Source organism: Perognathus longimembris, chromosome 11, assembly GCF_023159225.1.
Source record: "Perognathus longimembris pacificus isolate PPM17 chromosome 11, ASM2315922v1, whole genome shotgun sequence".
Classification (NCBI taxonomy): Eukaryota; Metazoa; Chordata; class Mammalia; order Rodentia; family Heteromyidae; genus Perognathus; species Perognathus longimembris.
Genome location: NC_063171.1, coordinates 69,255,205 through 69,278,081, shown reverse-complemented (window position 1 = coordinate 69,278,081; position 22,877 = coordinate 69,255,205). Strand labels below are relative to the sequence as shown.

Below are 22,877 nucleotides of genomic sequence, written 5' to 3'. Positions count from 1 at the left end.
CAGGCTCAGCAAAAACAAAAAATAAAAAAAGAACTATGTGTAAAGGGGAAGAGACTAACATATAATCTCTATGTTTAAAAAGGGTTGTTTACAGCTATACTATTTTGCTTCCCACCCAACCTTATCATGCACTGGGGAAAAAAGTCCCACAAATAGCACGTAAATGAGATAAAGAAGAAAGCTGGGCCAGGCACCTGGTGGTTCATGTCTGTAATCCTAGCTACTCAGGAGGCTGAATTTGAGAATCGCAGTTCAAAGACAGCCTGGGCAGGAAAGTCTCCAATTAACCACCAGAAAACCAGAAGTGGTGCTGTGGCACAAAGTGGTAGAATGTTGGCCTGGAGAGAAAAAGCTCTCAGACAGCACCCAGGCCCTGAGTTCAAGCCCCACAACTGACCAAAAAAGAAAAGGGAAAAAAAAAAAAAAAAAAAGCTAGGTGTGGTGGTACAAACCTCTGATCCTTGTACTTGGAAGGCTGAGGATTAGAAGCAAGCCCTCCTGGGCTACATAGTGAGTTCTGGGCCATCAGGGCTACAAAGACCCTGCTTAAATAATAATAAAAGAGAAGTTTCATTTCTTACTGACTATATTCGCTTCCTAAGAGATGTCAGATGTGGTTTAAGTTGACCTAAGACCAAAAGAACAAAAGTAGTAGCAACAGAAAAAGTATCAGAAAGCCTCACCCCAGCAATTGCATGTGCCAGTAACGTCTTCCCACAGCCTGGTGGCCCATGAAGGAGAACTCCACGAGGGGGCACAACGCCCAGGTGGTGGTAAACTTCTGGGTGACGCATATGAATAAGTATCTTGCAGACTTCCTAGCAGGATATAAGCATAAGAAATGTCTCCTCATCCCAAGACAGAAAGAATGGAATTTTTTTTTCTTCCACACACCCCTCCCCCGCCCCCTTACCAGTCCTAGGGCTTGAGCCTGAGCACTGTCCCTGGCTTCTTTTTCCTCTGGCTAGCAATCTACCACTTGAGCCACAGAGCCACTTCCAGCTTTTCCTGTTTATGTGGTGCTGAGGAATCAAACCCAGGGCTTCATGCATACTAGGCAAGCACTCTACCACTAAGCCACATTCCCAGCCTGGAAAATTATTTTTGCAAAATCAAAGTAAGAGAACAGGCTTTAGGCTAGAATTGAGTTTGAATCCAAGCTCTGGTTCCTTACCGTGGAAGTTTATCATTAATCATTGTGCTTCTCTTTACCAAACTAAAAATATCTACTTTAAAAATATTGAAAAGTGGGGCTGGGAATGTGGCTTAGTGGTAGAGTGCTTGCCCAGCATGCACGAGCCCTGGGTTCAATTCTTCAGAACCACATAAACACAAAAAGCCGGAAGTGGCACTGTGGCTCAAGTTGTAGAGTGCTAGCCTTGACCACAGGACAGTGCCCAGGCCCTGAGTTCAAGCCCCAGGACCAGCAAAAAAAGTAACTAAAATAAACACTAAAACCAACAGTGACCATTATTATAGTACTATTAGAACAACGTAGCTTATAAAACATATTCCTATGGATACTGTAATTCATAAGATGAGAAAGTAAGAAAAGTGTACTCCTTTATCTCTCAATACCTTGAATGGTACATGTCAGATTTTCTCAGTCTCTTTCCATACCACTTTGTATTAGAAAAAAACATAAGCTTTGTCTATGTAAGTGACTAGCAATATGCCCATTAAAACACGAATTTGAAGGCGGGTACCACTGACTCACACCTGTAATACTAGCTACGCAGGAGGCTGAGATCTGAGGATCCGGGTTCAAAGCCAGCCTGGGCAGGAAAGTCCATGAGATTCATATTTCCAATTAACCACCAGAAAGCCAGAAGTGGTGCTGTGGCTCCAAGTGGTAGAGCACTAGCCTTGTGCTGAAAAAAGCTCAGGGACAGCATCCAGGCCCAGAGTTCAAGGCCCATGACTGACCCAAAAGAAAGAAAGTATGTGCGTGCATGTGTTTGTGTGTGTGTGTACATATATATATGAATTTGAACTAACTTTTAATGTTGTATCATTGCCTCCAACATCTTCAAACTTCACATTGGAGATCTGTAATTCCAGAACCCTGGCTTTAGCTGGTAGAGAAGAGATAGAAAGATGAAAAAATTAGTGATACAGTATAAACTCATAATTAAATGTCCTTTAGATATTGAAGTATTTCCAGTACATGTGTTTGCACAATGAAGGACCTGAGGAGAACCACTATATAGAGAATGAAGCCTCTCTAAAGCAAGTACAATCACCACCTTTATCTCAAATGAGCAAAGGAGCTAAAAGACTTTACAGAAGAGGTAAGAATGGCAAAAAAAACATGAGGAAATGCTCAACATCTCTGGCTACAAAGGAAATGCAAATCAAAATAACTGAAATTCCATCTCATCCAAGTTAGATTGGCCAACATTGTGAATTAGAACAACAAATGCTGATGGGGATGTGGGGAAAAAGGAACCCTGTTGCATTGTTGGTAGGAATGCAAACCAGTACAACTAGGCTGGACAGCAGTCTGCAAGTTCCTCAAAAAGCCTAAACATAGGGCTAGGAATGTGGCTTAGTGGTAGAGTGCTTGCTTAGCATGCACAAAGCCCTGGGTTTGATTCCTTAGCACTACATAAACAGAAAAGGCCGGAAGTGGAGCTGTGGTTCAAGTGGTAGAGTGCTAGCAAAAAACAGCCAGGAACCATGTTCAAGCTCCTGGGGCATCTATCTAGAACATCACAAGCCAGAATACTATAAAGACACTTGTACATCCACATTCACTGCTGTACTGTTCACAATAACAAAGTTATAGAAACAGCCTAGATGCCTTACAACAAATGGGTCGATTACAAAAAATGTGGTACTGATAGACAATGGAATTTTATACAGCCAGTAGAAAGAACAGTATAATGTCATTTGCAAGGAAATGGACGGACCTAGAAAAAATGTTAAGTGAGGCAAGCCAAGCTCAGAGACAAAAGGTCCATGTCTTCTCGCATAGGTGGAAGCTAAATGTAAAATACATGATAAATTATACCAGACTCTAGGTATTCATAGACAATGAGTCTAAAGGAGGATACTCCTCAAGGAGGAAAACAAATGTGCAATCCCTATGTGCCTCTGATCATTAAATAATATTTGTTGAAATGAACTCCAGGAAATGAAACCAAGAGATTTTTTTTCATCTTTTTGTTGTCTGTTTATCTGTATTTGGGAGGGTGAGGAGGGCACAAAAATAGAGAGACAAACGGCAAACAAATGCAGCAGTGATACTCAGTTGACTCTATGTTGAAAATGAACTATACTACTTATGGGAGGAGACGAGAGGGAAAAACTGGGAGATAGCGACAGAAGGGGAGTCAATGTCCAAAAAGAGATGTGCTTATTACCTGACTTATGAAACACTAAACATTCTGTACATCACCTTTACAATGACAATATTTAAAAAGATTTTTAAAAAAGAACAGCATCTCACCTTTTTTTTGTAAGGCGGCTATTATCTCGTCATCTACTTCCTGAGGATCCTCTTTTTTTCTTTTGATTCCTTTGACCTTCAACCTGCTTTTCCTTTTTTTATCAGTCTCCATAACAGAAGAATCTTTTGAAGCCTAAAAATAAAGTTTAAACATGTCATACATAAAATTACAATATCAATAGATATTTTATAAAGATAGACATTATCTTAAAAAAAAATCATTCCTCTGTAGCACTTTCACCTATTAACTACTTCTAACCTCTTTTCTCAAAAATGCTATCTGCTAGAGATATCCTTCTTTCACAAATCCTTAAAGCTAGGTTTAAAACTTAACATTTGAAAAATTCCTTTCTAGGCTTTTCCAGATGAGATTTACTATCTTCCAGGGCTGGGAATATGCCCTAGTGATAGAGCGCTTGCCTTGTATACATGAAGCACTGGGTTCAATTCCTCAGCACCACATATATAGAAAAAGCCAGAAGTGAGTTCAAGCCCCATGACTGGCAAAAAAAAAAAATTTACTATCTTCCTCACATTCCAAGAATACTGTTATCTCCAACCATGTAGGTTTCTATAACCAGTTGTTTCTGAGTCCTTCATTTGTCTGTCTCTTTCCAGAACTTTGTTTTGTTTTTGTTGCCAGTCCTGGGGCATGCCTGAGCACTGTTCCTGGCTTCTTTTTGCTCAAGGCTAGCACTTGGCCACTAGAGCCACAGTGCCACTTCTGGCCTTTTCTATATATGTGGTGCTGAGGAATCAAACCCAGGGCTTTATGCATATGAGGCCAGCACTCTACCACTAGGCCATATTCCCAGCCCTCTTTCCAGAACTTATAGTTCTGCAATTTAGGACACTAAAACCACCTTTTATTTCTTGCTGAGTCTTCTCATTATTGGTGTTTCACACAGGAAGTACATCACTGGTAGGAGGGGACATACTCTCAAAGGGTATTTTGGGACTCTGGTCCTTTCCTGGCACTCTCTCTGCTTTTTGGCTCCATAATGTGAGCACCTCTACTATGTCATTCTACCAAGATGCTCTGCTTCAGTACAGGCCTAGACTCAGTGGAACCAAAACCTCTGAAACTGTTATTTAAAAAAAAAAACAAAAAAACTGCTATTTGAAAGTTCCAATAGTTTTTACAAAATCCAAGTATTTGCTTGATATTTATACTGAATAAAAAGACTGTAATGTCTTCTGACTGGGATAAAATACCTGTATATCAGACATTGACTTCTTATAAATATTTTTCTCATCTGAGGCATGCAAGGAAAAGTCTTTCTTTCCATCTGCAACTTTGTCAATAAACCATCCTTTCTCAGATTCTCTGGCAGGGGTCTTCAAAGAATTGTAATCAGTTTTAGAAGTTATTTGTGGTGTTAAAGTGGTAGTTGCTTTGTGCTCCAGCTCCAGAGTATTTGAAACAGAATCGAGATTTCCTTTCCGATATAAAGACAGCAGGGAACTGTTCATGTGATTGGATGACTGACAGAAAAAATGATTTTAGCATAAATTACAAGAAATTCATGAAAAGTTCAATTACTGGTACTAATACATTTTGTAGATCTTGCTTTCAGCAATTTCTCTCACATTACTGATAGACTATACAAATGTTCACAGTAAGACAAAGTATAAAACTGGACTGATAGTCTGAGTTACTAGTACACAATCAATTCAAAGCTGGATCCAATATAATTATCATTTCTTTGTTAAATTCAAAACTTATTTTACTGAAAGAGTAAAATGGACTGCAAGTTATATATGTAACTTGACACACACACACACACACAAATATATATGTATATATATATATATATATAGTATTGCCACAGCTCACTAATCAAGCCTAATCATAAGTAATGACAACTCCTTGGCAGAAAATACATCCTTTTCTTCATTTTTACTAGTAATCCCTTTCTATTCCTCTCTGCCCTTTTAACTGTTCTTTCCTTTCTTTTCCCTGCAGAACACAATGAAATTATCAACACTGTACATAGAAGCATTCAATTATTTATTGACAAACAAGGCCAATGTTTCTCACTCTGTTTATTAGTTACTTTTTCCTAAGAAGGATCACAATGATTTTATTTTATTTTTTTAATCAAAGTGGGGGGCTGGGAATATGGCCTAGTGGTAGAGTACTTGCTTCGCATACATGAAACCTTGGGTTCAAATCCTTAGCACCACATATATAGAAAAAGCCAGAAGTGGCACTGTGGTTCAAGTGGTAGAGTGCTAGCCTTGAGCAAAAAGAAGCCAGGGACAGTAGTCAGGCCCTGAGTTCAAGACCCAAGACTGGCAAAAAAAAAAATATATATATATATATATATACACACATATATATACATATATACAAAGTGGGACCATTAAATATTGCCTTACCTGTGGATCTGGGTGACCTTCCACATTGGAACTATCATCAGAATAGCTTTCAGAATACCTCAGTAAAAAGAGGGAAAACATTTTAAATGTTTTTGCCCTATGTCCTAAAAAATTACTACCCCAACCAAATAAATATATTACACTAAAGCAAAATCCAACAGTGATTAAGAGTCCAAGATTTGAAATTAGAGGATGAATTTAAAAATCCAGCTTAACCAGTAAGAAGATTATAATTATTGTCTTCTGAGTTTCAACTTCCTTATCCATAAAATGTCTTTCTCATAGGGCTATTAAAAGATTAAACGAGGGCTAGGAATGTGGCCTAGTGATAGAGTGCTTGCCTCCCATACAGAAAGCCCCGGGTTTGATTCCTCAGCACCACATATATAGAAAAAGCTGAAAGTGCTGCTATGGCTCAAGTGGTAGCGTGCTAGCCTCTCTTGAGCAAAAAGAAGCCAGGGACAGTGCTCAGGAGAGTACAAGCCCCAGGACTGGCAAAAAAAAAAAAAAAGGTTAAATGAATGTTTGCAAACTTCTACTACATAAATACTTAAAAAGCTGCAGTTATGATTTTTTCACAATGGAATCAGGACATGGATTGTTAAAGAAAATAGCATAGGTATAAGTACGTTTTGAGATTGCTTGTGCAGTTAATCTTATCTCAAAGTCTTTTAATGGGCACTTTATATAAATATGTCCTACCCTCTTCAAACTAGCCAATCTGGAGCAGATTGTAAACCTCAGCTTGGCCAATTCAAGCAAGTAGGGAGCAGCTTGCCTGCTATGTGCTTGCTTGCCAGATTTTTGGCTTATGGTACAAACTTCTACAGAAGTAAACTTTGCCTTGCTGGGGAAGGGGGGACTGCAGTTAGGTACCTAAACTGAGCAGTAAGGGGAAGTAAAATACAAATTCCCATTAGATCCAAGGATTAAGGTTAAAAAAAAAAAGTCTCATATAACATGCCATAAAGCCTAACAAAAAAACTATAGACTAAGACCTTATTTTTTGAGTGTGTGCTGGTACCAGGGATTGAACTCAGGGTAGGACACTGTTCCTTAGCTTTATGATTCAAAGCCACTGGTACGCTGCCACATGACCCAAAACTCTACTACCAGCTTTTTGCTGATCAACTGTAGACCAGAGTCTCTTAAACTTTCCTTCCCAGGCTAGCTTCAAACTGCAACTCTCCAATCTCAGCCTTCTGAGTATACAGAATTATAGGTATAAGCAACTGGCAGCCAGATTCAAACTGAAACTATCTGAATTCATTATAACTCAAAGTTGGTACCTAATAGTTTATAAAACTCTGCTACTGGCTGGTATAATCCTAGCTACTCAGGAGGCCTCTGAGATCTGAGGATTGTAGTTCAAAAGCCAGTCCAGGCAGGAAGTCCATGAAACTCTTATTTCCAATCAACCATCAGAAAACCAGAAGCAGTGCTATGGCTCCAGTGGTAGGGCACTATCCTTGAGCTGAAGACTCAGGGACAACATCCAGGCCTGGAGTTCAAGTCCTAGAACTAACAACAAGAACAACAACAACAGAAAAAAAATATATATATATATTGCAGGAAGAAAAGGTGTGGACATAGGTTATAAATTACTTAGGTTCTTGCTGACAAGGAAGAACCACTGAAAGTATTACAAGTATGAATGTAACATCTTAGGGAAAAACAACATTCTTGTAATACTAACTCATTATCCTCTTCATCTTGTCTCGATCTTTTTGCCAAGTGTGCATCTTCCAGTTCTGTTAGATTCTTAAGTTCTTTCTCACTACTAATTATACTGAACACTGAAATAAAACAAAATGAAAAGGTAATCTGCTCAGGTTGTTCTTTCTATAATTACTAATAATTCAACTTTAACATTAAGACTCACCTTTTTCTTTTCTTTTTTTTCTCCACCAGTCCAGGGGCTTGAACTCAAGTCCTGAGCACTGCCCCTGGCTTCTTTTTGCTCAAGGCTAGCACTCTACCACTTCAGCCACAGCACCCCTTCTGGCTTTTTCTTTTTTTTTGGCCAGTCCTGGGCCTTGGACTCGGGGCCTGAGCACTGTCCCTGGCTTCTTCCCGCTCAAGGCTAGCACTCTGCCACCTGAGCCACAGTGCCCCTTCTGGCCGTTTTCCATATATGTGGTGCTGGGGAATTGAACTGAGAGCTTCATGTGTAGGAGGCTTTTTCTATATATGTGGTATGGAGGAATAGAACCCAGGGCTTCATGTATAAGAGGCAAGCACTTGGGGCTGGGGATATGACCTAGTGGCAAGAGTGCTTGCCTTGTATACATGAGGACCTGGGTTCAATTCCCAAGCACCACATATACAGAAAATGGCCAGAAGTGGCACTGTGGCTCAAGTGGCAGAGTGCTAGCCTTGAGCAAAAAGAAGCCAGGGACAGTGCTCAGGCCCTGAGGCCAAGCCCCAGGACTGGCAAAAAAAAAAAAAAAAAAAAAAAAAAAACCGGAGGCAAGCACTCTACCACTAGGCCATATTCCCAGCCCAAAAGACTCACCTTTTTCTACCTGAATCCTAAAAGCATTTCTTTTTCGACGGCCATAGTCTATACTGAAAAAAAAAAACAAACAAATTTTAGAACACTGACCCCCACTAATAGTTTTCCATTAACTTCCATTTAAATAGACCACATCAATTTGCATAAATATCTAATTATATTACTGTTCACACTGGCCTATTTTTTTTCCCGTCCTGGGGCTTGAACTCAGGACCTGGGCACTATCTCTCTTTTTATGCTCCAGGCTAGCAGCACTTTACCACTTGAGCCACAGAGCCATTTCTGGCTTTTTCTGTTTTGTGGTACTAAGGAATCAAATCCAGGGCTTCATGCATGCTAGACAAGCACTCTACCACTAAGCCACATCCCTAGCCCTAAACTTACATTTTAACTATGACTTTTTTCAATTTTTTTTTCAAATTCTTTTCCTCTTCTTTTTTCTTTTTGCCAGTCCTGGACCTTGGACTCAGGGCCTGAGCACTGTCCCTGGCTTCTTTTTGCTCAAGGCTAGCACTCTGCCACTTGAGCCACAGCGCCACTTCTGGCCATTTTCTATATATGTGGTGCTGGGGAATTGAACCAGGGCTTTATGTATACGAAGCAAGCACTCTTGCCACTAGGCCATGTTCCCAGCCCTCTTTTCCTCTTCTAATTCTTTTTTTCCCCCAAGTCTTGGGGTTTGAACTCCAGAGCCTAGGCACTGTCATTGAGCTTCATTTGCTCAAGGCTAGCACTCTACCACTTGAGCCATAGCATCTCTTCTGGCTTTTTCTGTGTATGTGGTATTGAGGAAGTGGACCCAGGGCTTCATGTATGCTAGGCAAGCACTCTACCACTAAGGCACATTCCCAGGCCCTATCTAATTCTTTTTCTTTCTTTTTGTTGGGGGGGGTGGGGGTGGGGTGGGTGGTAGTTGTGGGATTTGAACTCAGGGTCTGGGCACTGCCCTTGAGCTCCTTTGCTCAAGGCTAGCATCTATCACTTTGAGCCATAGTGTCACTTCTAGCTTTCAGATGGAGATAATTGGAGATAAGAGTCTCATAGACTTTCCTGCCAAGGCAGACTTTGAACCAAATCCTCAGATCTCAGCCTTAGAGTAGCTAGGATTACAGGCATGAGCCTAATTCTTTTTCTTTGAATGTTTATCTTGAAATTTACTGAAATGCTTAAAAAGAAAGTACAATAAGTACACATAATAAAATAATGCAATACATTGTTTATATTCTCAAATTGTTAACATTTTGCCTCTTTACTTTTCTTTTTAGATCATTTTTTCAGCAATATCATTTGAAAATTAATAGTGAAGACTTCAATACAAAAATTCATCATGGCCAGGCACCAGTGGCTCATGCCTGTAATCCTAGCTACACAGGAGGCTAAGATCTAAAGACTGCAGTTTGAAACCAGCCCAGGCAGTAAAGAGACTCTTATCTTGAATAAACTACTCAGAAAAAGCCAGAAGTGGTGCAGTGGCTCATGTGGTAGGGTGCTAGAATCTGGACTGGAAATATGGCCTAGTGGCAAAAGTGGTTGCCTCCTATACATGAAGCTCTGGGTTCAATTCCTCAGCACCACATATATAAAAAAGGCCAGAGGTGCTACTCTGGCTCAAGTGGCAGAGTGCTAGCCTTGAGCAAAAAGAAGCCAGGGACAGTGCTCAGGCCCTGAGTCCAAGCCCCAGAACTGGCAAAAAAAAAAAAAAAAAGTCTGGATTAAGCTAGTCAGTAAGAAAGTAGGATAATAGGCACCACAAAGTATTTCCAAGATAATAAGAGCTGGGGTTGTAGCTCAAGTGGAGATGCCTGCTGACAAGGCCAGGCTGGCTTCTAACCATAATCCTCAGATCTCAGCCTTCTAAGTAGCTAAGATTACTGCTGGCCAGCTTCACATTTCTTGGTAGTACCAGAAAGCTTTGGTGACAGTACGTCTGAAGTGTTTTAATATTCTAGTGAACATGGGAACAGGGGGTTCACAACTGTGTAACTAGCTACTCAGGAAGCTGAGCTCTGAGGATCTCAGTTCCAAGCTAGCAGAAAAGTTCATGACAACTTTTCTAATTAATTAGCAAAATGCCAAAAGTGAGAGTGCAAGGCCCTGACTAATTCAAGCTCTAGAACCAGCACATACACAAAAAAAAAAGAGAAAATTCTAATTAAACAGGAAAGGAGGTGATATAGCAATGTTTCTACCTACTTACCAGGACTGTGAAGTACTTAAAGATAAAAAAGTAGCCCCCCACCCCCCATGGCTTAGGCACCAGCAAATGAGCAAACGTGTCAGACACCAAGTTCAAGTTCCAGTCTCAGATAAAGAAAAGAGAAAAAGGAAAAAGAAAAAATAGCCATTCCCTCTACTGAAAATAACAGCTCACTGCCTATCACAGATGCTTGTAAATGTTTATACAACTGAGTTGCAAGATAATGGAATAGTGGGCTAATGCAAGCAGCCATTAGCCACCACAACTTTAAAGAGAATGGAAGTTTTAAATAGTAGAGAATTGAAAGAAAAGTAAAAACTTTAAAAAAAAATCTACAAGCTGCATTTCTTTACCTGTACATTCTTTGCAGATCAGATGCTAAGATTCCAGTGTCCACATATTTGCCACATCTATTACTGGTGAGGTACTAAAAAAGAAAATATGACAAATATAAAATACTCAATATTTCAAGCTCAGTGACTTTAGTTAACAAACAAGATATTGAGCTATTCTAATAGCTAGTACTTTTTATGGCAATATAAGGTTTGTACTCAGACCCTTGAACTTGTAGGCAAGCACCCAATCCACACACTGAACTATTCTTGCTTGAAATAGGATCTCATTAACTTTTTGCCTAGACTGGCCTTAAACCATAATCCTTCTAGCTCTAGCTCAGGGGTAGCTGGAATTACAGCCATAAGTTACCATACTGGCTTTTTTTGTTTTTGAGATAAGGTCTCACTGTAAAGTCCAGACTAGCCTCAAATTTATTATCTTCTTGCTTTGAGCCATAGAGCCACTTCTGCTTTTCTAGTGGTTATTTGGACATAAGTTTCGAGCCAGGCAACAGTAGTTCACACCTGTAATCCTAGCTCGTCAGGATCCCAGTTCGAAGCCAGCCAAGGCAGAAAAGTCCCCCTGAGGCTCTTATCTCCCATTAACCACTCAAAAACCAGAAGTGGAGCTATGTCTCAAAGTAGTAGGGCTCTATCCTTGAGCAAAAGAGCTGAGGGACAGTCCCCCACGTCCTGATTTCATGCCTCAAAAATGACCAAAAAAGAAAAACAAACAAAAAGACAAACAAAAAAAACCCTCTCACAACCTTTCCTGCCCAGGCTACCTTTAAACCACAATCCTCAGATCTCAGCCTCCTGAGTAGTTAGAATTATAGACATAAGCCACTGGTATTTGGCTCATAGAAAATGTTAACTAATGAAATATACCCAAAGCATAAAAATCACCAAATAATTATCAAATCTGGAATAAAAAAATTAACATTATCATCTACCATGACAACACAATAAAAATAACTACACTTTCAGGTCACCAGTGAAGGATTAGTCTATGTTCCCAAACACAGAATATAGCAGTAAACCAACCAGGTAGCACAAGACATTTTAAGTGTGGGGACACAGTGAGGCTTGGGCTACAACTTGAGGCAATTCAGTTTCAACAGTAAATAATTATCTTTTTTTTTTTTTGGATACAGGGTCTTGGTGATGCCCAGACTGATGTTGAACTCCTAAACTCAAGTGGTCCTTTTGCCTTAATCTCCTGAGTACTAGTACTACAGGAGTAGGCCACCATGCTTGCCCAACCTTAAACTTTTTTTGTGTTGTTTTTTTTTTTTTTTTTTTTTGCCAGTCCCGGTGCTGGAACTCTACCTGGGTGCTGTCCCTGAGCTTGTTTTGCTCAAGTAATGCCTTACTTATGAAGACTCCGTAAATATCAATGTGGAATGGGAATGAGTGGCAGTACCAATGATTCCAAAATGTGAGAATATGTTTGTAATGTCCGTCCAACAGGGGCATAAAAGTCCAACTGATTATTGTTATTGTAAACTGAAGTACAACTTTCCTAGCTGGGCATCAGAGGAATGGGGGGGCAGGGAGGGGAGACAATCCTGAGGCTTGAATTTAGGGCTTAGACCCTGTCTGTCCCTGAGCAACTTTTTCTCAAAGCTAGCACTCTACCATTTGAGCCAGGGCTCCACTTCTATCTTTTTCCATGATTAACTGAAGATAAGAATCTCACAGACTTGGGCTGGGGATGTAGCTCAGTGGCAAAGCGCTTGCCTATCAAGTGCAACGTCCTGGGTTCGATCCCCAGTACCAAAAAAGAAAAGACAAAAAAAAATAGTTAAAAAAAAAAACCAACCAAGAATCTCACAGACTTTCCTGCCTGGGCTGGGCTTTGCACTGCAACTCAGATCCCAACCTTCTGTGTAGCTAGGATTACAGGTGAGCCACCAGCGCCCCGCTTATTTTTTTTAATTGAATCTGCCAAGCCCCTCCTCACTGGTGGCTCACACCTGTAATCCTAGCTATTCAGAAGGCTAAGATCTGAGGATTGAGGTTGAAAGCCAGCCCAGGTAAGAAAGTCTGTAAGACTCTTGTCTCTAAATCAGAAATAGAGCTGTGGCTCAAAGTGGTAGAGCACTACAATTGAACAATGAAGCTCAGGGACAGCACCCAGGCCCTGAGTTCAAGCCCCAGGACCAAGAACAACAAAAGAGTTAATCTGCCAAGGTTTTTAAGTTATTGCTACATTACAAGCAATAGGATATTTAAATAATATTTAAAAGGAAGTCAATGTACTACTTAACACAAGTAGCAGAAAAAATGAGCCTGTGTAGTTAAAAAAGGAATATAAATGTACAGTTTTAAGTATCTATATGGGGGCAGGGAATATGGCCTAGTGGCCAGAGTGCTTGCCTCTTATACATGAAGCCCTGGGTTCAATTCCCCAGCACCACATATACAGAAAACAGCCAGAAGTGGCGCTGTGGCTCAAGTGGCAGAGTGCTAGCATTGAGCAAAAAGAAGCCAGGGGCAGTGCTCAGGCCCTGAGTCCAAGGCCCAGGACTGGACAAAAAAAAAAAAAAAAGTACCTATATGTAGATGTTTTAGCCAGTCCTGGGGCTTGAACTCAGGGCTTAGACACTGTCTCTAAGCTTCTTTGCTCAAAGCTGGTGCTCTACCACTTGAGTCACAGCCCTACTTCCGGCTTTTTCTGTTTATATGGTTCTGAGGAATTGAATCCGGGGCTTCATGCAAGCTAGGCAAGCACTCTACCACTAGGCCACATTCCCAGCCCTATATAGATTTTTGTATATGTATAGAGTATCTTTAGAAAAATATTCTCTAGGACCAGAGTAGCGTCTCAGTTACTAGCTGAGAGAGACACATAATAACTAGCACACACATACAAGACCCTAAATTCCATCCCCAAGTTTTGCCAGCATAGATAAATAAACTCTCCTTGGAAATGGGAGGAATGCTTTCATTTTAAGATAGAGTCTCAAGTCAGAGTCCACTGAGACAGAAAGATGAACGGGAAAGCCGATTCACATTCCCGTTTCTGCTCAGGATAGCCGGGGGCACTTTCAGATCGAAGAGATCGGCGGAGACGAGGAAAACAAGAATCCCCACACCTCGTCCCGGGTTTTGGTATCCCACTTCTTACACCATCTTAGGTTCAAAAGAGGGCAAAAGTGTGAGAGAAAGAGTATACAAAGATGATGGTTCGACACCAGCACAGATTTATTGGGGGGTGGGAGGGCCTGCAAGGAGGAGCCTTCAGCCAAAGCTAGACTCATTCCCTGCTCACAACCTAAAGTATGTATAGTGGGTCTAAAAGAAATGTACGAGTTGGGATAGTTCGAAAGTAATGGGACAAAGGGAGCCAAGGTCCAAGCTGGGGTAACAGTCTGGTGGTAGCCGCGTGAGTTTGGGAGAGCGGGAAGGCAGGACTGAGAGTGAACCAAACCAGTGTTCCCGGGCCTCCAGATAAGGCCGCCTGGACCTAACAGTAAGAAACGAAGGCCAAGACTCGAGGCGAATAGTGAGAAGAGGCTAACCACCGTGCGAGGGCCCAACTCCGGGGTGGCCCCGCTCCCGCCCCGAGGAGGGGAGGCCTCGCCACCCGAGAGGCTTCGTCCCCCACCGGACCCCGGGAGGGCATTGAGACCTGAAAGCTGCCCGGGAAACAAGCGTCGCCTCAGCGGGCGGCGGGACCGCGGGGCCAGCGGGCGACCCACGTACCTGGACGACGCGCTGCTTGAGCTTACGGTCCACGAACGCCGCGGAGCGGGGCCGCATCGCGCCAGGCCGCGGCCGCCGCTGCCGCGCCCGTTCGGCCAGGACCTTCCTGGGGCTGTCTGCGACGATGCCGGACAAACGGCACCGGAAATGCGCCCTCCTCGGCGCCGAAGCACTGAGAGCGAGGAAAACTAGCCGCCCCGAGAAGGAGAAGACCTGGAAATACCCGGGAGGCTCCAGCAGTTTTATTTTTCAGGCGGGCCCAACGGGCCCCCGGATGGCCAGGCCCCTTTTCCCTTTGAACTGGCGAGGCCCCGGATGGCGAGGCCCGCTTTGAACACGCTCAACTTGATTGGTACACACACGGGGACAAGGATCCAACTTACTCGGACTCAACTTGGCGCCTGCGCAGACTCACTAGCAAGGAGCAAACTCGTTTTTTGTTTTTGTTTTTTTCCTAGGGCAATCGGATTCCATCTTTGGATACATAGAATGGGACTATCCGGGAGAGACAAGCAAGTCCCTAATCCATTATTTTTTTCTGCCGGTCCTGGGTCTTGAACTCGGGTCCTTGGCTCTGCCCCTGAGATTTTTTTGTGGTAGGAACTGCACGGCTTTGAGTTCAGTCTTTAGCACAGAAAGAAACAGAAAAGAAAAAGGAGAGGAGAGAGAAAGAACGAAAGAAAGCCAGTTGCTGATGCCTCCTGCCTCATCCTAACTATGCTGGAGGCTGAGAGCTGAGGGTCCCAGTTCAAAGCTTGCCAGCACAGAGAAGTTCTTGAGACTCTTCAATTAACCAGTAAATATCTGGAAGTAGAGGTGTGCCTTAAGTGTAGCAGAGTTCCAGCCTTGAGCATAAAAAGCTAATATGCAAGAGAGGCTCTGAGTTCAAACTTTAGTACAAAAACTTAAATGCAATACATATAGCATGTTTTAGTTAGTTTTCCAGGTTCTAATTTTATGTCTGCCTTGGTTTAAGACAACATAAAGTGCCACCAAAATAATGTACTGGAGAATAGAGAGGGAGTTTGGAGAAGTGATACAGGCCTGCTCAGGCAAAGGTAGTGGTAATAGACTGTCTCAAAAACAAATTTTAAATTAAAAGCTGGAGGCATAGCTGAAATAGAGGACTTATTTACCTTTTGCAAGGCCTACGATCAATCCCCACCACAGGGAAAAGGAGAAGAAAAGAAAGGAATAAAGAGGAGGGGAAAAATGGAATAAAAAGAAGAATATGGGCTTAGTGGCAAGAGTGCTTGCCTCTTATACATGAAGCCTGTTGTGCCAAGTCACGAAACCACCACCAAGAAGACCACCGAGACTCAGACATTCCGAAATCCAAAAGCAAGGCAAGGCTTTATTTAAGCGAGCTGCAACTCGGGCCTCATCCTACCCACCGACACAGCGGAGGTTAGGAGGGAACCCCGAGCTGCAATTACACAGGGCTTATAAAGGCAAAGAACAAAGTTACAACCATCAGGTGTTCAAGCAAGAAAGATTAGGATACAGGTACAAATCTGATTGGCTCAGGGTTCGATTCTAGGGGTGGTTAGAGTTAAGCATTCCCAGCGGTTAGAGTTCTAGACCGACTGGGCCCTAATGGGCTTGTCCTGGGTCTGCTCACAGGGCCTGCTTATCTCAGGTTCACTGGTAAAGTGGGGCCTGACTTTAAAGTCTGGCACTTCATTTCCCCCTTTTTGTTTTTGGTACCTTGGGAGCCAATCATGGCTCCATTCTGTCCATCAATGGCTTGCATGTCTACGGGATGATATAGAGATAAGGCATGGGCCAATAGGGCCCAAAGTAGTAACCAAAGGGCCTGTCACCATTTCTCACAAGTACAGTCTCTGTACCTCTGTTTTGCATGCCTCTAGTTTATCCTGCCTCATCTTCCCAAAAACAACTCTGGTCCCTTGGTTTTAAAGGGGGGCTGATGGGTGAAGATCATCCATCTTCTGTAACTTCTTCAGGCTGACTCAGAGGCGTTGACCTTACCTAGCCAGGAACCTATAATCTTAGTCTACTTTACCAAGGGACTGCAGGATTACTGCAAACTGAAAATTAACTTTCAGCTATACAGACTTACCATTAGCTGTATAGTGTTTAGTATCCAAATGTAAGCAACAAAATAATACACAAACTTCTCAGCTGTGCTCTAAGGGTCGGGTGGCTATACCCGTATTCCTGAGCAAGCCCAAAACTACCTAAAATAAGGGGGTCACCACTTTGGAGTGAGCTGCCAAAATAACATCAACACTAGCCAGGGTAGTAAGGAAAGAAGGCAAAAAGAAAATTATAACAATATTCAGTCTAACTTTCTTTTCTTGAGGCGAAGGCAAAGCGGCTGAGTTGGGTGCTTGGAGACCTCCCATGTTCCACCACGGTAGTTGTCGTCCAGGGCAAAGGGGTCAGCTGGCCTGGTGTGGAAGCAATGAACCCAAGTGGTGATGCTGTCTAGGGTTCCTTCCACTGTGGTTCTAAGGATTTCAGTCCCCTGGTCTGAATAAATGGGGGGTAGGGACAGAAGCAGAATCATATAATGCCTTAAGTTGGGGTCACATTCTTGTGCACAAGCTGCAAATAATCGAGTTAACACAAAAATTCAGCATCATCCAAATCAGCAAGCAATTCAGTCTGAAGGCTAGGGATAATGGGCGGGGCGTATCCGTACATTATTTCAAAAGGAGTAAAGCCAAGCTGATAGGGAGAATTTCTTACTCTAAGCTGAGCAAAAGGAAGGAGTGACACCCAGTCTGCGCCAGTCTCTAAGGCCAGTTTAGTTAAGGTCTATTTTAGAGTCTGATTCATTCTCTCTACCTGTCCTGAACTCTGGGGTCTATGAGCACAATGCAATTTCCAATCTGTCCCCAGTGCAGCGGCTATTCCCTGACTTACTTTTGAAACGAAAGCTGGTCCATTGTCCGACCCAATGGTGGATGGGAAGCTATACCTGGGTAGGATTTCTTCCAGGATCTTCTTAGCTACTACATTCGTGGTCTCATGCTTTGTTGGATAGGCTTCAACCCATCCTGAAAAGGTGTCTACAGAAACTAGCAAATATTTGTATCCAAATTTTTCCAGGTTTAATTTCTGTGAAATCTACTTCCCAATACATGGCTGGCCTATCCCCACGGAGGCGAGCTCCTTTAGTAACTGGTTGATTGGGGGCGTTGGTGAGCTGACAGGCCTTACAATTTTAAACAATATTTTCAATAAGTTGATCTTTCTAATTTTCACTTTGGAGTGTCGGAGCAAGTCCTGCATTCTTCGGGTTCCCATGTGAGAAGCTTGGTGGATTCTCTTTTTTTTTTTTTTGCCAGTCCTGGGGCTTGGCCTCAGGGCCTGAGCACTGTCCCCTGGCTTATTTTTGCTCGAGGCTAGCACTCTGCCATTTCAGCCACAGCGCCACTTCTGGCCATTTTCTGTATATGTGGTGCTGGGGAATTGAACCCAGAGCCTCATGTATACGAGGCAAGCACTCTTGCCACTAGGCCATATCCCCAGCCCCTCGGTGGATTCTCTTAAGGTTCCCCTTACCCAGCCCTTATGGCAAGATAAGTTTCCCTTCACAAGTTTTCCACCAGTCATTGTTTCCTTCTCTGTCCAGGGGTTTGTGGGCCATGGGAATTTTCTTTATCCACTCCAAGTCTTCTTGGGAATACTGGGGCACAGGAGGCAAAGCTCATGGCCCTGGGTCTACTAAAGTCTGTTCCCAGGAACTCTGACTTGTCTGGCTGATTTAGGCACAGGGATTTTCAGCACAGTCTACATGCATTTGGCAGCGAACGCTTGCTCTCTCTTAATATGAAGCCCAGATAGGTGACTTCAGGTTTACAAATTTGTGCCTTTTAACATTCTAGTTTGTAAAAGCTTTTTCCTGACTGGCTGGGGAACTGATCTCTGATGACCTAAAAAAAAATTACCTTTGCAGGCCTTTGACAGATCTCAATAAGGACACAATCTCAGGTCTACAAGCTTTCTTTCCTAAACAGATGTATCAGCTTAAAATTCTCACTGCCAGTCAGAGCTTTGAGTAAATGTGGGGGGGGGGGGGGCGCGGTGAGATTTTAATCTATCCTCTCATTTGACAAACTTCCCTTACTAACCACTATCATAGATGACTGGCAAGTTCCTGCCCAGTAGACAGACATGGGCATTGGAAAGGCATGCTTATGAACTATTCTTCTAGGACTTCCCGGCTTTGATCAACTTTTGAAAAGCCAAACAGGAGTGACTCTAGGATCTGACACCATCTCTGCCATCCAAGCAGTGGCTTACTGCCTCTGGATGCTCCATCACTTTTGTCCCAGGAGGAGTGACTTTCCACTGGACTTGGACTCAGGGCCTGAGCGCTGTCCCCCAGCTCTCCAGCTAAAGACTAGCACCCTACCACTTTGAGCTCCACACAACTCCGTTCCCAGCACTCTGCTGGCTGATTAGAGACAAGTCTCTCACAGGGACCTTTCTTTGCCTGGGCTGGCTTCGAACTGCAGATTCAGATCAGTGAGTCTTATAAGGGGCCAATTTACTCCAATTATAAGCAACAAGGTGGTCCACACAGAAGTAGTTTTTAAGCATGCTCTCTTACCTGGAACTTATTAAGGGCCAGTATTAGATCTCGACAAACTTGTAGGAATCACCTGTGCTTCTCTGTGGGCCTGCTGGAAATGGTTACAAAAAACCGACAAAGAGGGGCTGGGGATGTAGCCTAGTGGCAAGAGTGCCTGCCTCGGATACACGAGGCCCTAGGTTCGATTCCCCAGCACCACACATACAGAAAACGGCCAGAAGCGGTGCTGTGGCTCAAGTGGCAGAGTGCTAGCCTTGAGCGGGAAGAAGCCAGGGACAGTGCTCAGGCCCTGCAGTCCAAGGCCCAGGACTGGCCAAAAAAAAAAAAAAAAAACCGACAAAGAAGCTGGAATGGCAATTAAACACTTTGGTAGCCGTAATTCTCCCTTTCTCACTTTGCAATAATTATTGAGGACAATTTTACTTCCAAATTTCTTATCTAGAAATGTATTCTTGATTTCCAAAGCCTTTTTAACACTAACACAACATTTTAGCTTTTATCTGCATCAGAAAAACTGAAGCTCACAGGCATTCTGAAACCAGGTGCCACCCTTTGCCTATGGGCTGCTTGTTTCAAAAGAGCCTCTTTTTTTCCTTCAGTCCCAGTTACTGCATGGCACGAAGACCTTTGAATTTTTCCTTAATGCAAGAATTACAATTAGAAATACTTATCCATTCAGCTTTCCAATATATTAGTGAGAAACATTGGCCCATTTTGCCATTTCTTCCTACATACATAGAGTTAATGAGAGTTTACTTCTATCCCCATTAGTTTAGTATATATATATATATATCCTTTTAAATCCAAATTTCTGACACTTAACTCTGATTTTTTTTTTAATTTTAATTAAAGAACCCTGAGAAATCCTTTAAAGCATTTGGTAATGCCCAAACTTGATGACCCTTTGACTTTAAACTTAAACTTAGTTTTGCATCATACTGCAGTCTTGAACATGTTCACACTCACACATGCACACACATATACATTTTCAAAAGATCTTAAAGCGCGCTGAATAAGCATCGGCCGTACATTTTTTTTTTTTTTTTGGCCAGTCCTGGGCCTTGGACTCAGGGCCTGAGCACTGTCCCTGGCTTCTTCCCACTCAAGGCTAGCACTCTGCCACTTGAGCCACAGCGCCGCTTCTGGCCATTTTCTGTATATGTGGTGCTGGGGAATCGACCCTAGGGCCTCGTGTATCCAAGGCAGGCACTCTTGCCACTAGGCTATATCCCCAGCCCTCGGCCGTACATGTTAAGACAAAAACCTTTAACAAATGATTTTAGCATTCTCCAGCCTCATTTTCCAGGGCTTGATAGTTTTAGTAAAACATTTTAGCACACCAAACAATTTTCTGCTTAAGAAGGCTGGATGGGGGGTCCCCCTAGAGTTCTCACTCGGACACTCTCACTGATTGACTGATTGTGGGCTGTCGCCTGTACATCTTTCCACTGAGTTAAAGTCAAGTCCAGGGAGTGGAAGGAATGTTCCCCATCATCCGTTTGTCAGTCAGGCACAGCGCAAGAGAGAAACACAAAAATAATCACAGGCACAAAGACCAGACAACACTTACAGACAGACTTAGGGAGCCGCAGCTTACAGGTTCGACTGTGTCTCTCCTGCCCCTGTGAGGGGGCAGACCACACAGTCTCACTGTGTCTCTCCTGCCCCTGTGAGGGGGCAGACCACACAGTCTTCAGGCTCTCTCCCGTTCCTGTGTAGGAGCGGACCAGACAACCCCAAATATAGAGTGGACTGGACGGGCACCCATTAGAAGGGCCTCCCGGTCCAGTCCTTCAGGTTCAGGGTGGTAGTGGGAAGCCTGAGCCCCCTGTGGAGGGCTTGAGGCGTCCCCCAAGTCCTCCAGGACTGCCCATACAAGCGTGTCCACTCGGGCTGGTCCTTCACTACCTACAGATTCAGATTCAGGCGGCTGGCCAAAACAGAAAACAAAAGTACAAATCACACAGACACAGACACACAGAATGAACAGCGCTATTTTCTTACCTTCGGAGTCTGGGGTCTCAGGGGTCTCTGGGGCCATCCCAGACGAGCCCCCAAATGTTGTGCCAAGTCACGAAACCACCACCAAGAAGACCACCAAGACTCAGACATTCCGAAATGCAAAAGCAAGGCAAGGCTTTATTTAAGCGAGCTGCAACTCGGGCCTCATCCTACCCACCGACACAGCGGAGGTTAGGAGGGAGCCCCGAGCTGCAATAAAGGCAAAGAACAAAGTTACAACCATCAGGTGTTCAAGCAAGAAAGATTAGGATACAGGTACAAATCTGATTGGCTCAGGGTTCGATTCTAGGGGTGGTTAGAGTTAAGCATTCCCAGCGGTTAGAGTTCTAGACCGACTGGGCCCTAATGGGCTTGTCCTGGGTCTGCTCACAGGGCCTGCTTATCTCAGGTTCACGTGTAAAGTGGGGTTCATGTGGTAAAGTGGGGCCTGACTTCAAAGTCTGGCACTTCAAAGCCCTGGGTTCGATTCCCCAGCACCACATATATAGAAAAAAAAAAGCTGGAATTGGCGCTGTGGCTCAAGTGGTAGAGTGCTAGCCTTGAGCAAAAAAAAAAAGAATGTGGGAGATGCTAATAGATGACTTCTTCCTAAGGTCACTGATTTCTTGTAACTGAAAAGAGTTAAGATCGTATTGAGATGATGTAGATTTAAAAAAAAAAAGCACTCTAGTAATGAATAACTTTATTAGAATATATGTCTTTCTCTTTGGTCTTATACTCAATTACCAAATTGCAACATACTTTTTAAAAAAAATCAGCTCTCTCCCTTTGGCCTTGCCCAGATGATTACTGTGCTCTGGTAACTGAGCTAATTTTTTTTTTTTTTTTTGTAGGTCAAAGGTCTTAAACTCTGGGCCTGGGTTCTTTTGCTCAAGGCTAGCACTCTACCACTACCACTTGAACCACAGAGCCACTTCCAGCTTTTTCTGTTTATGTGGTACTGAAGAATCAAATCCAGAGCCTCATGCATGCGAGGCAAGCCATGAGCTAAAATATCTTAAAGAAAGATACTTTTCTTGAGTGGGAAAATTGGTACACAATGTTTGTTCACAGAAGTGCTTGCAAAGGTATTGAAGAAAAAACACCTATATTTGAAAAGTGTATCTGCTAAAACCCATCCTTTGCTTAGAGGGCTTCTCAAAGAAAACATACACTGTGTCACAATGACCTTAATTTAACAAATTGACCGGAATTAGTACCTCTGGGTCCAATTTATAAAGTCAAAACAGTGTAATGGCAAGAATAATTGAAGTGTACCAAGGTTCTCTCAACATAGGACAGCATTCTTCTCAAAGAACACTGGACAGAGTCCCTACCCTATTTTCTTAGCATAAATACCCCTAAAGTCAGAATACTCAATGTGCCTCTCTTCATGTGCTGGCACACATGTCTAAGTGTGTACTGCCCTGCCCTGCCCTGCCCTTTCCCTCTCTCTTCCTTCCCTTTCCCTCTCCCCTTCCCTTTCCCTTTTCTCTCCCTCCCCTCCCTTCCCTTGCTTTCCTAATAAACATTGTGGTCTCTGCCTTGGTGTGCCCTAAAATTCTTCGTATCAACGTTATGAACCAGATATTCAAGGTCCTTTCCCTCTAGAAATCTCCTTGGCCTACCTTAGTCCCAGTAACAATATCACTGATCTTTCTGGGGGGAGGACGGTCGTGATGTAAGATTTGCTGATGATATGATTAAGGGAGTGTGGTGGG

At 43.0% G+C, this 22,877-nt stretch overlaps 1 protein-coding gene across 1 annotated transcript in view; it reads right to left on the bottom strand.

The window, feature by feature from the left end:
* The window catches only part of Nvl (nuclear VCP like), a 72,004-nt gene extending 57,135 nt beyond the window's left edge, over window positions 1-14,869 (bottom strand). Inside the window, exons 1-9 of the mRNA XM_048358267.1 lie at window positions 14,589-14,869; window positions 10,899-10,972; window positions 8,349-8,401; window positions 7,530-7,629; window positions 5,834-5,891; window positions 4,667-4,936; window positions 3,452-3,584; window positions 1,999-2,075; window positions 684-818 (exon numbers count right to left, since the gene is read on the bottom strand). Coding sequence (XP_048214224.1) covers window positions 684-818; window positions 1,999-2,075; window positions 3,452-3,584; window positions 4,667-4,936; window positions 5,834-5,891; window positions 7,530-7,629; window positions 8,349-8,401; window positions 10,899-10,972; window positions 14,589-14,645 — 957 coding nt within the window. The 5' untranslated portion in view covers window positions 14,646-14,869. The remainder of the gene's footprint in view (window positions 1-683; window positions 819-1,998; window positions 2,076-3,451; window positions 3,585-4,666; window positions 4,937-5,833; window positions 5,892-7,529; window positions 7,630-8,348; window positions 8,402-10,898; window positions 10,973-14,588) is intronic.
* Between the last annotated feature and the right edge of the window lie 8,008 nt (window positions 14,870-22,877).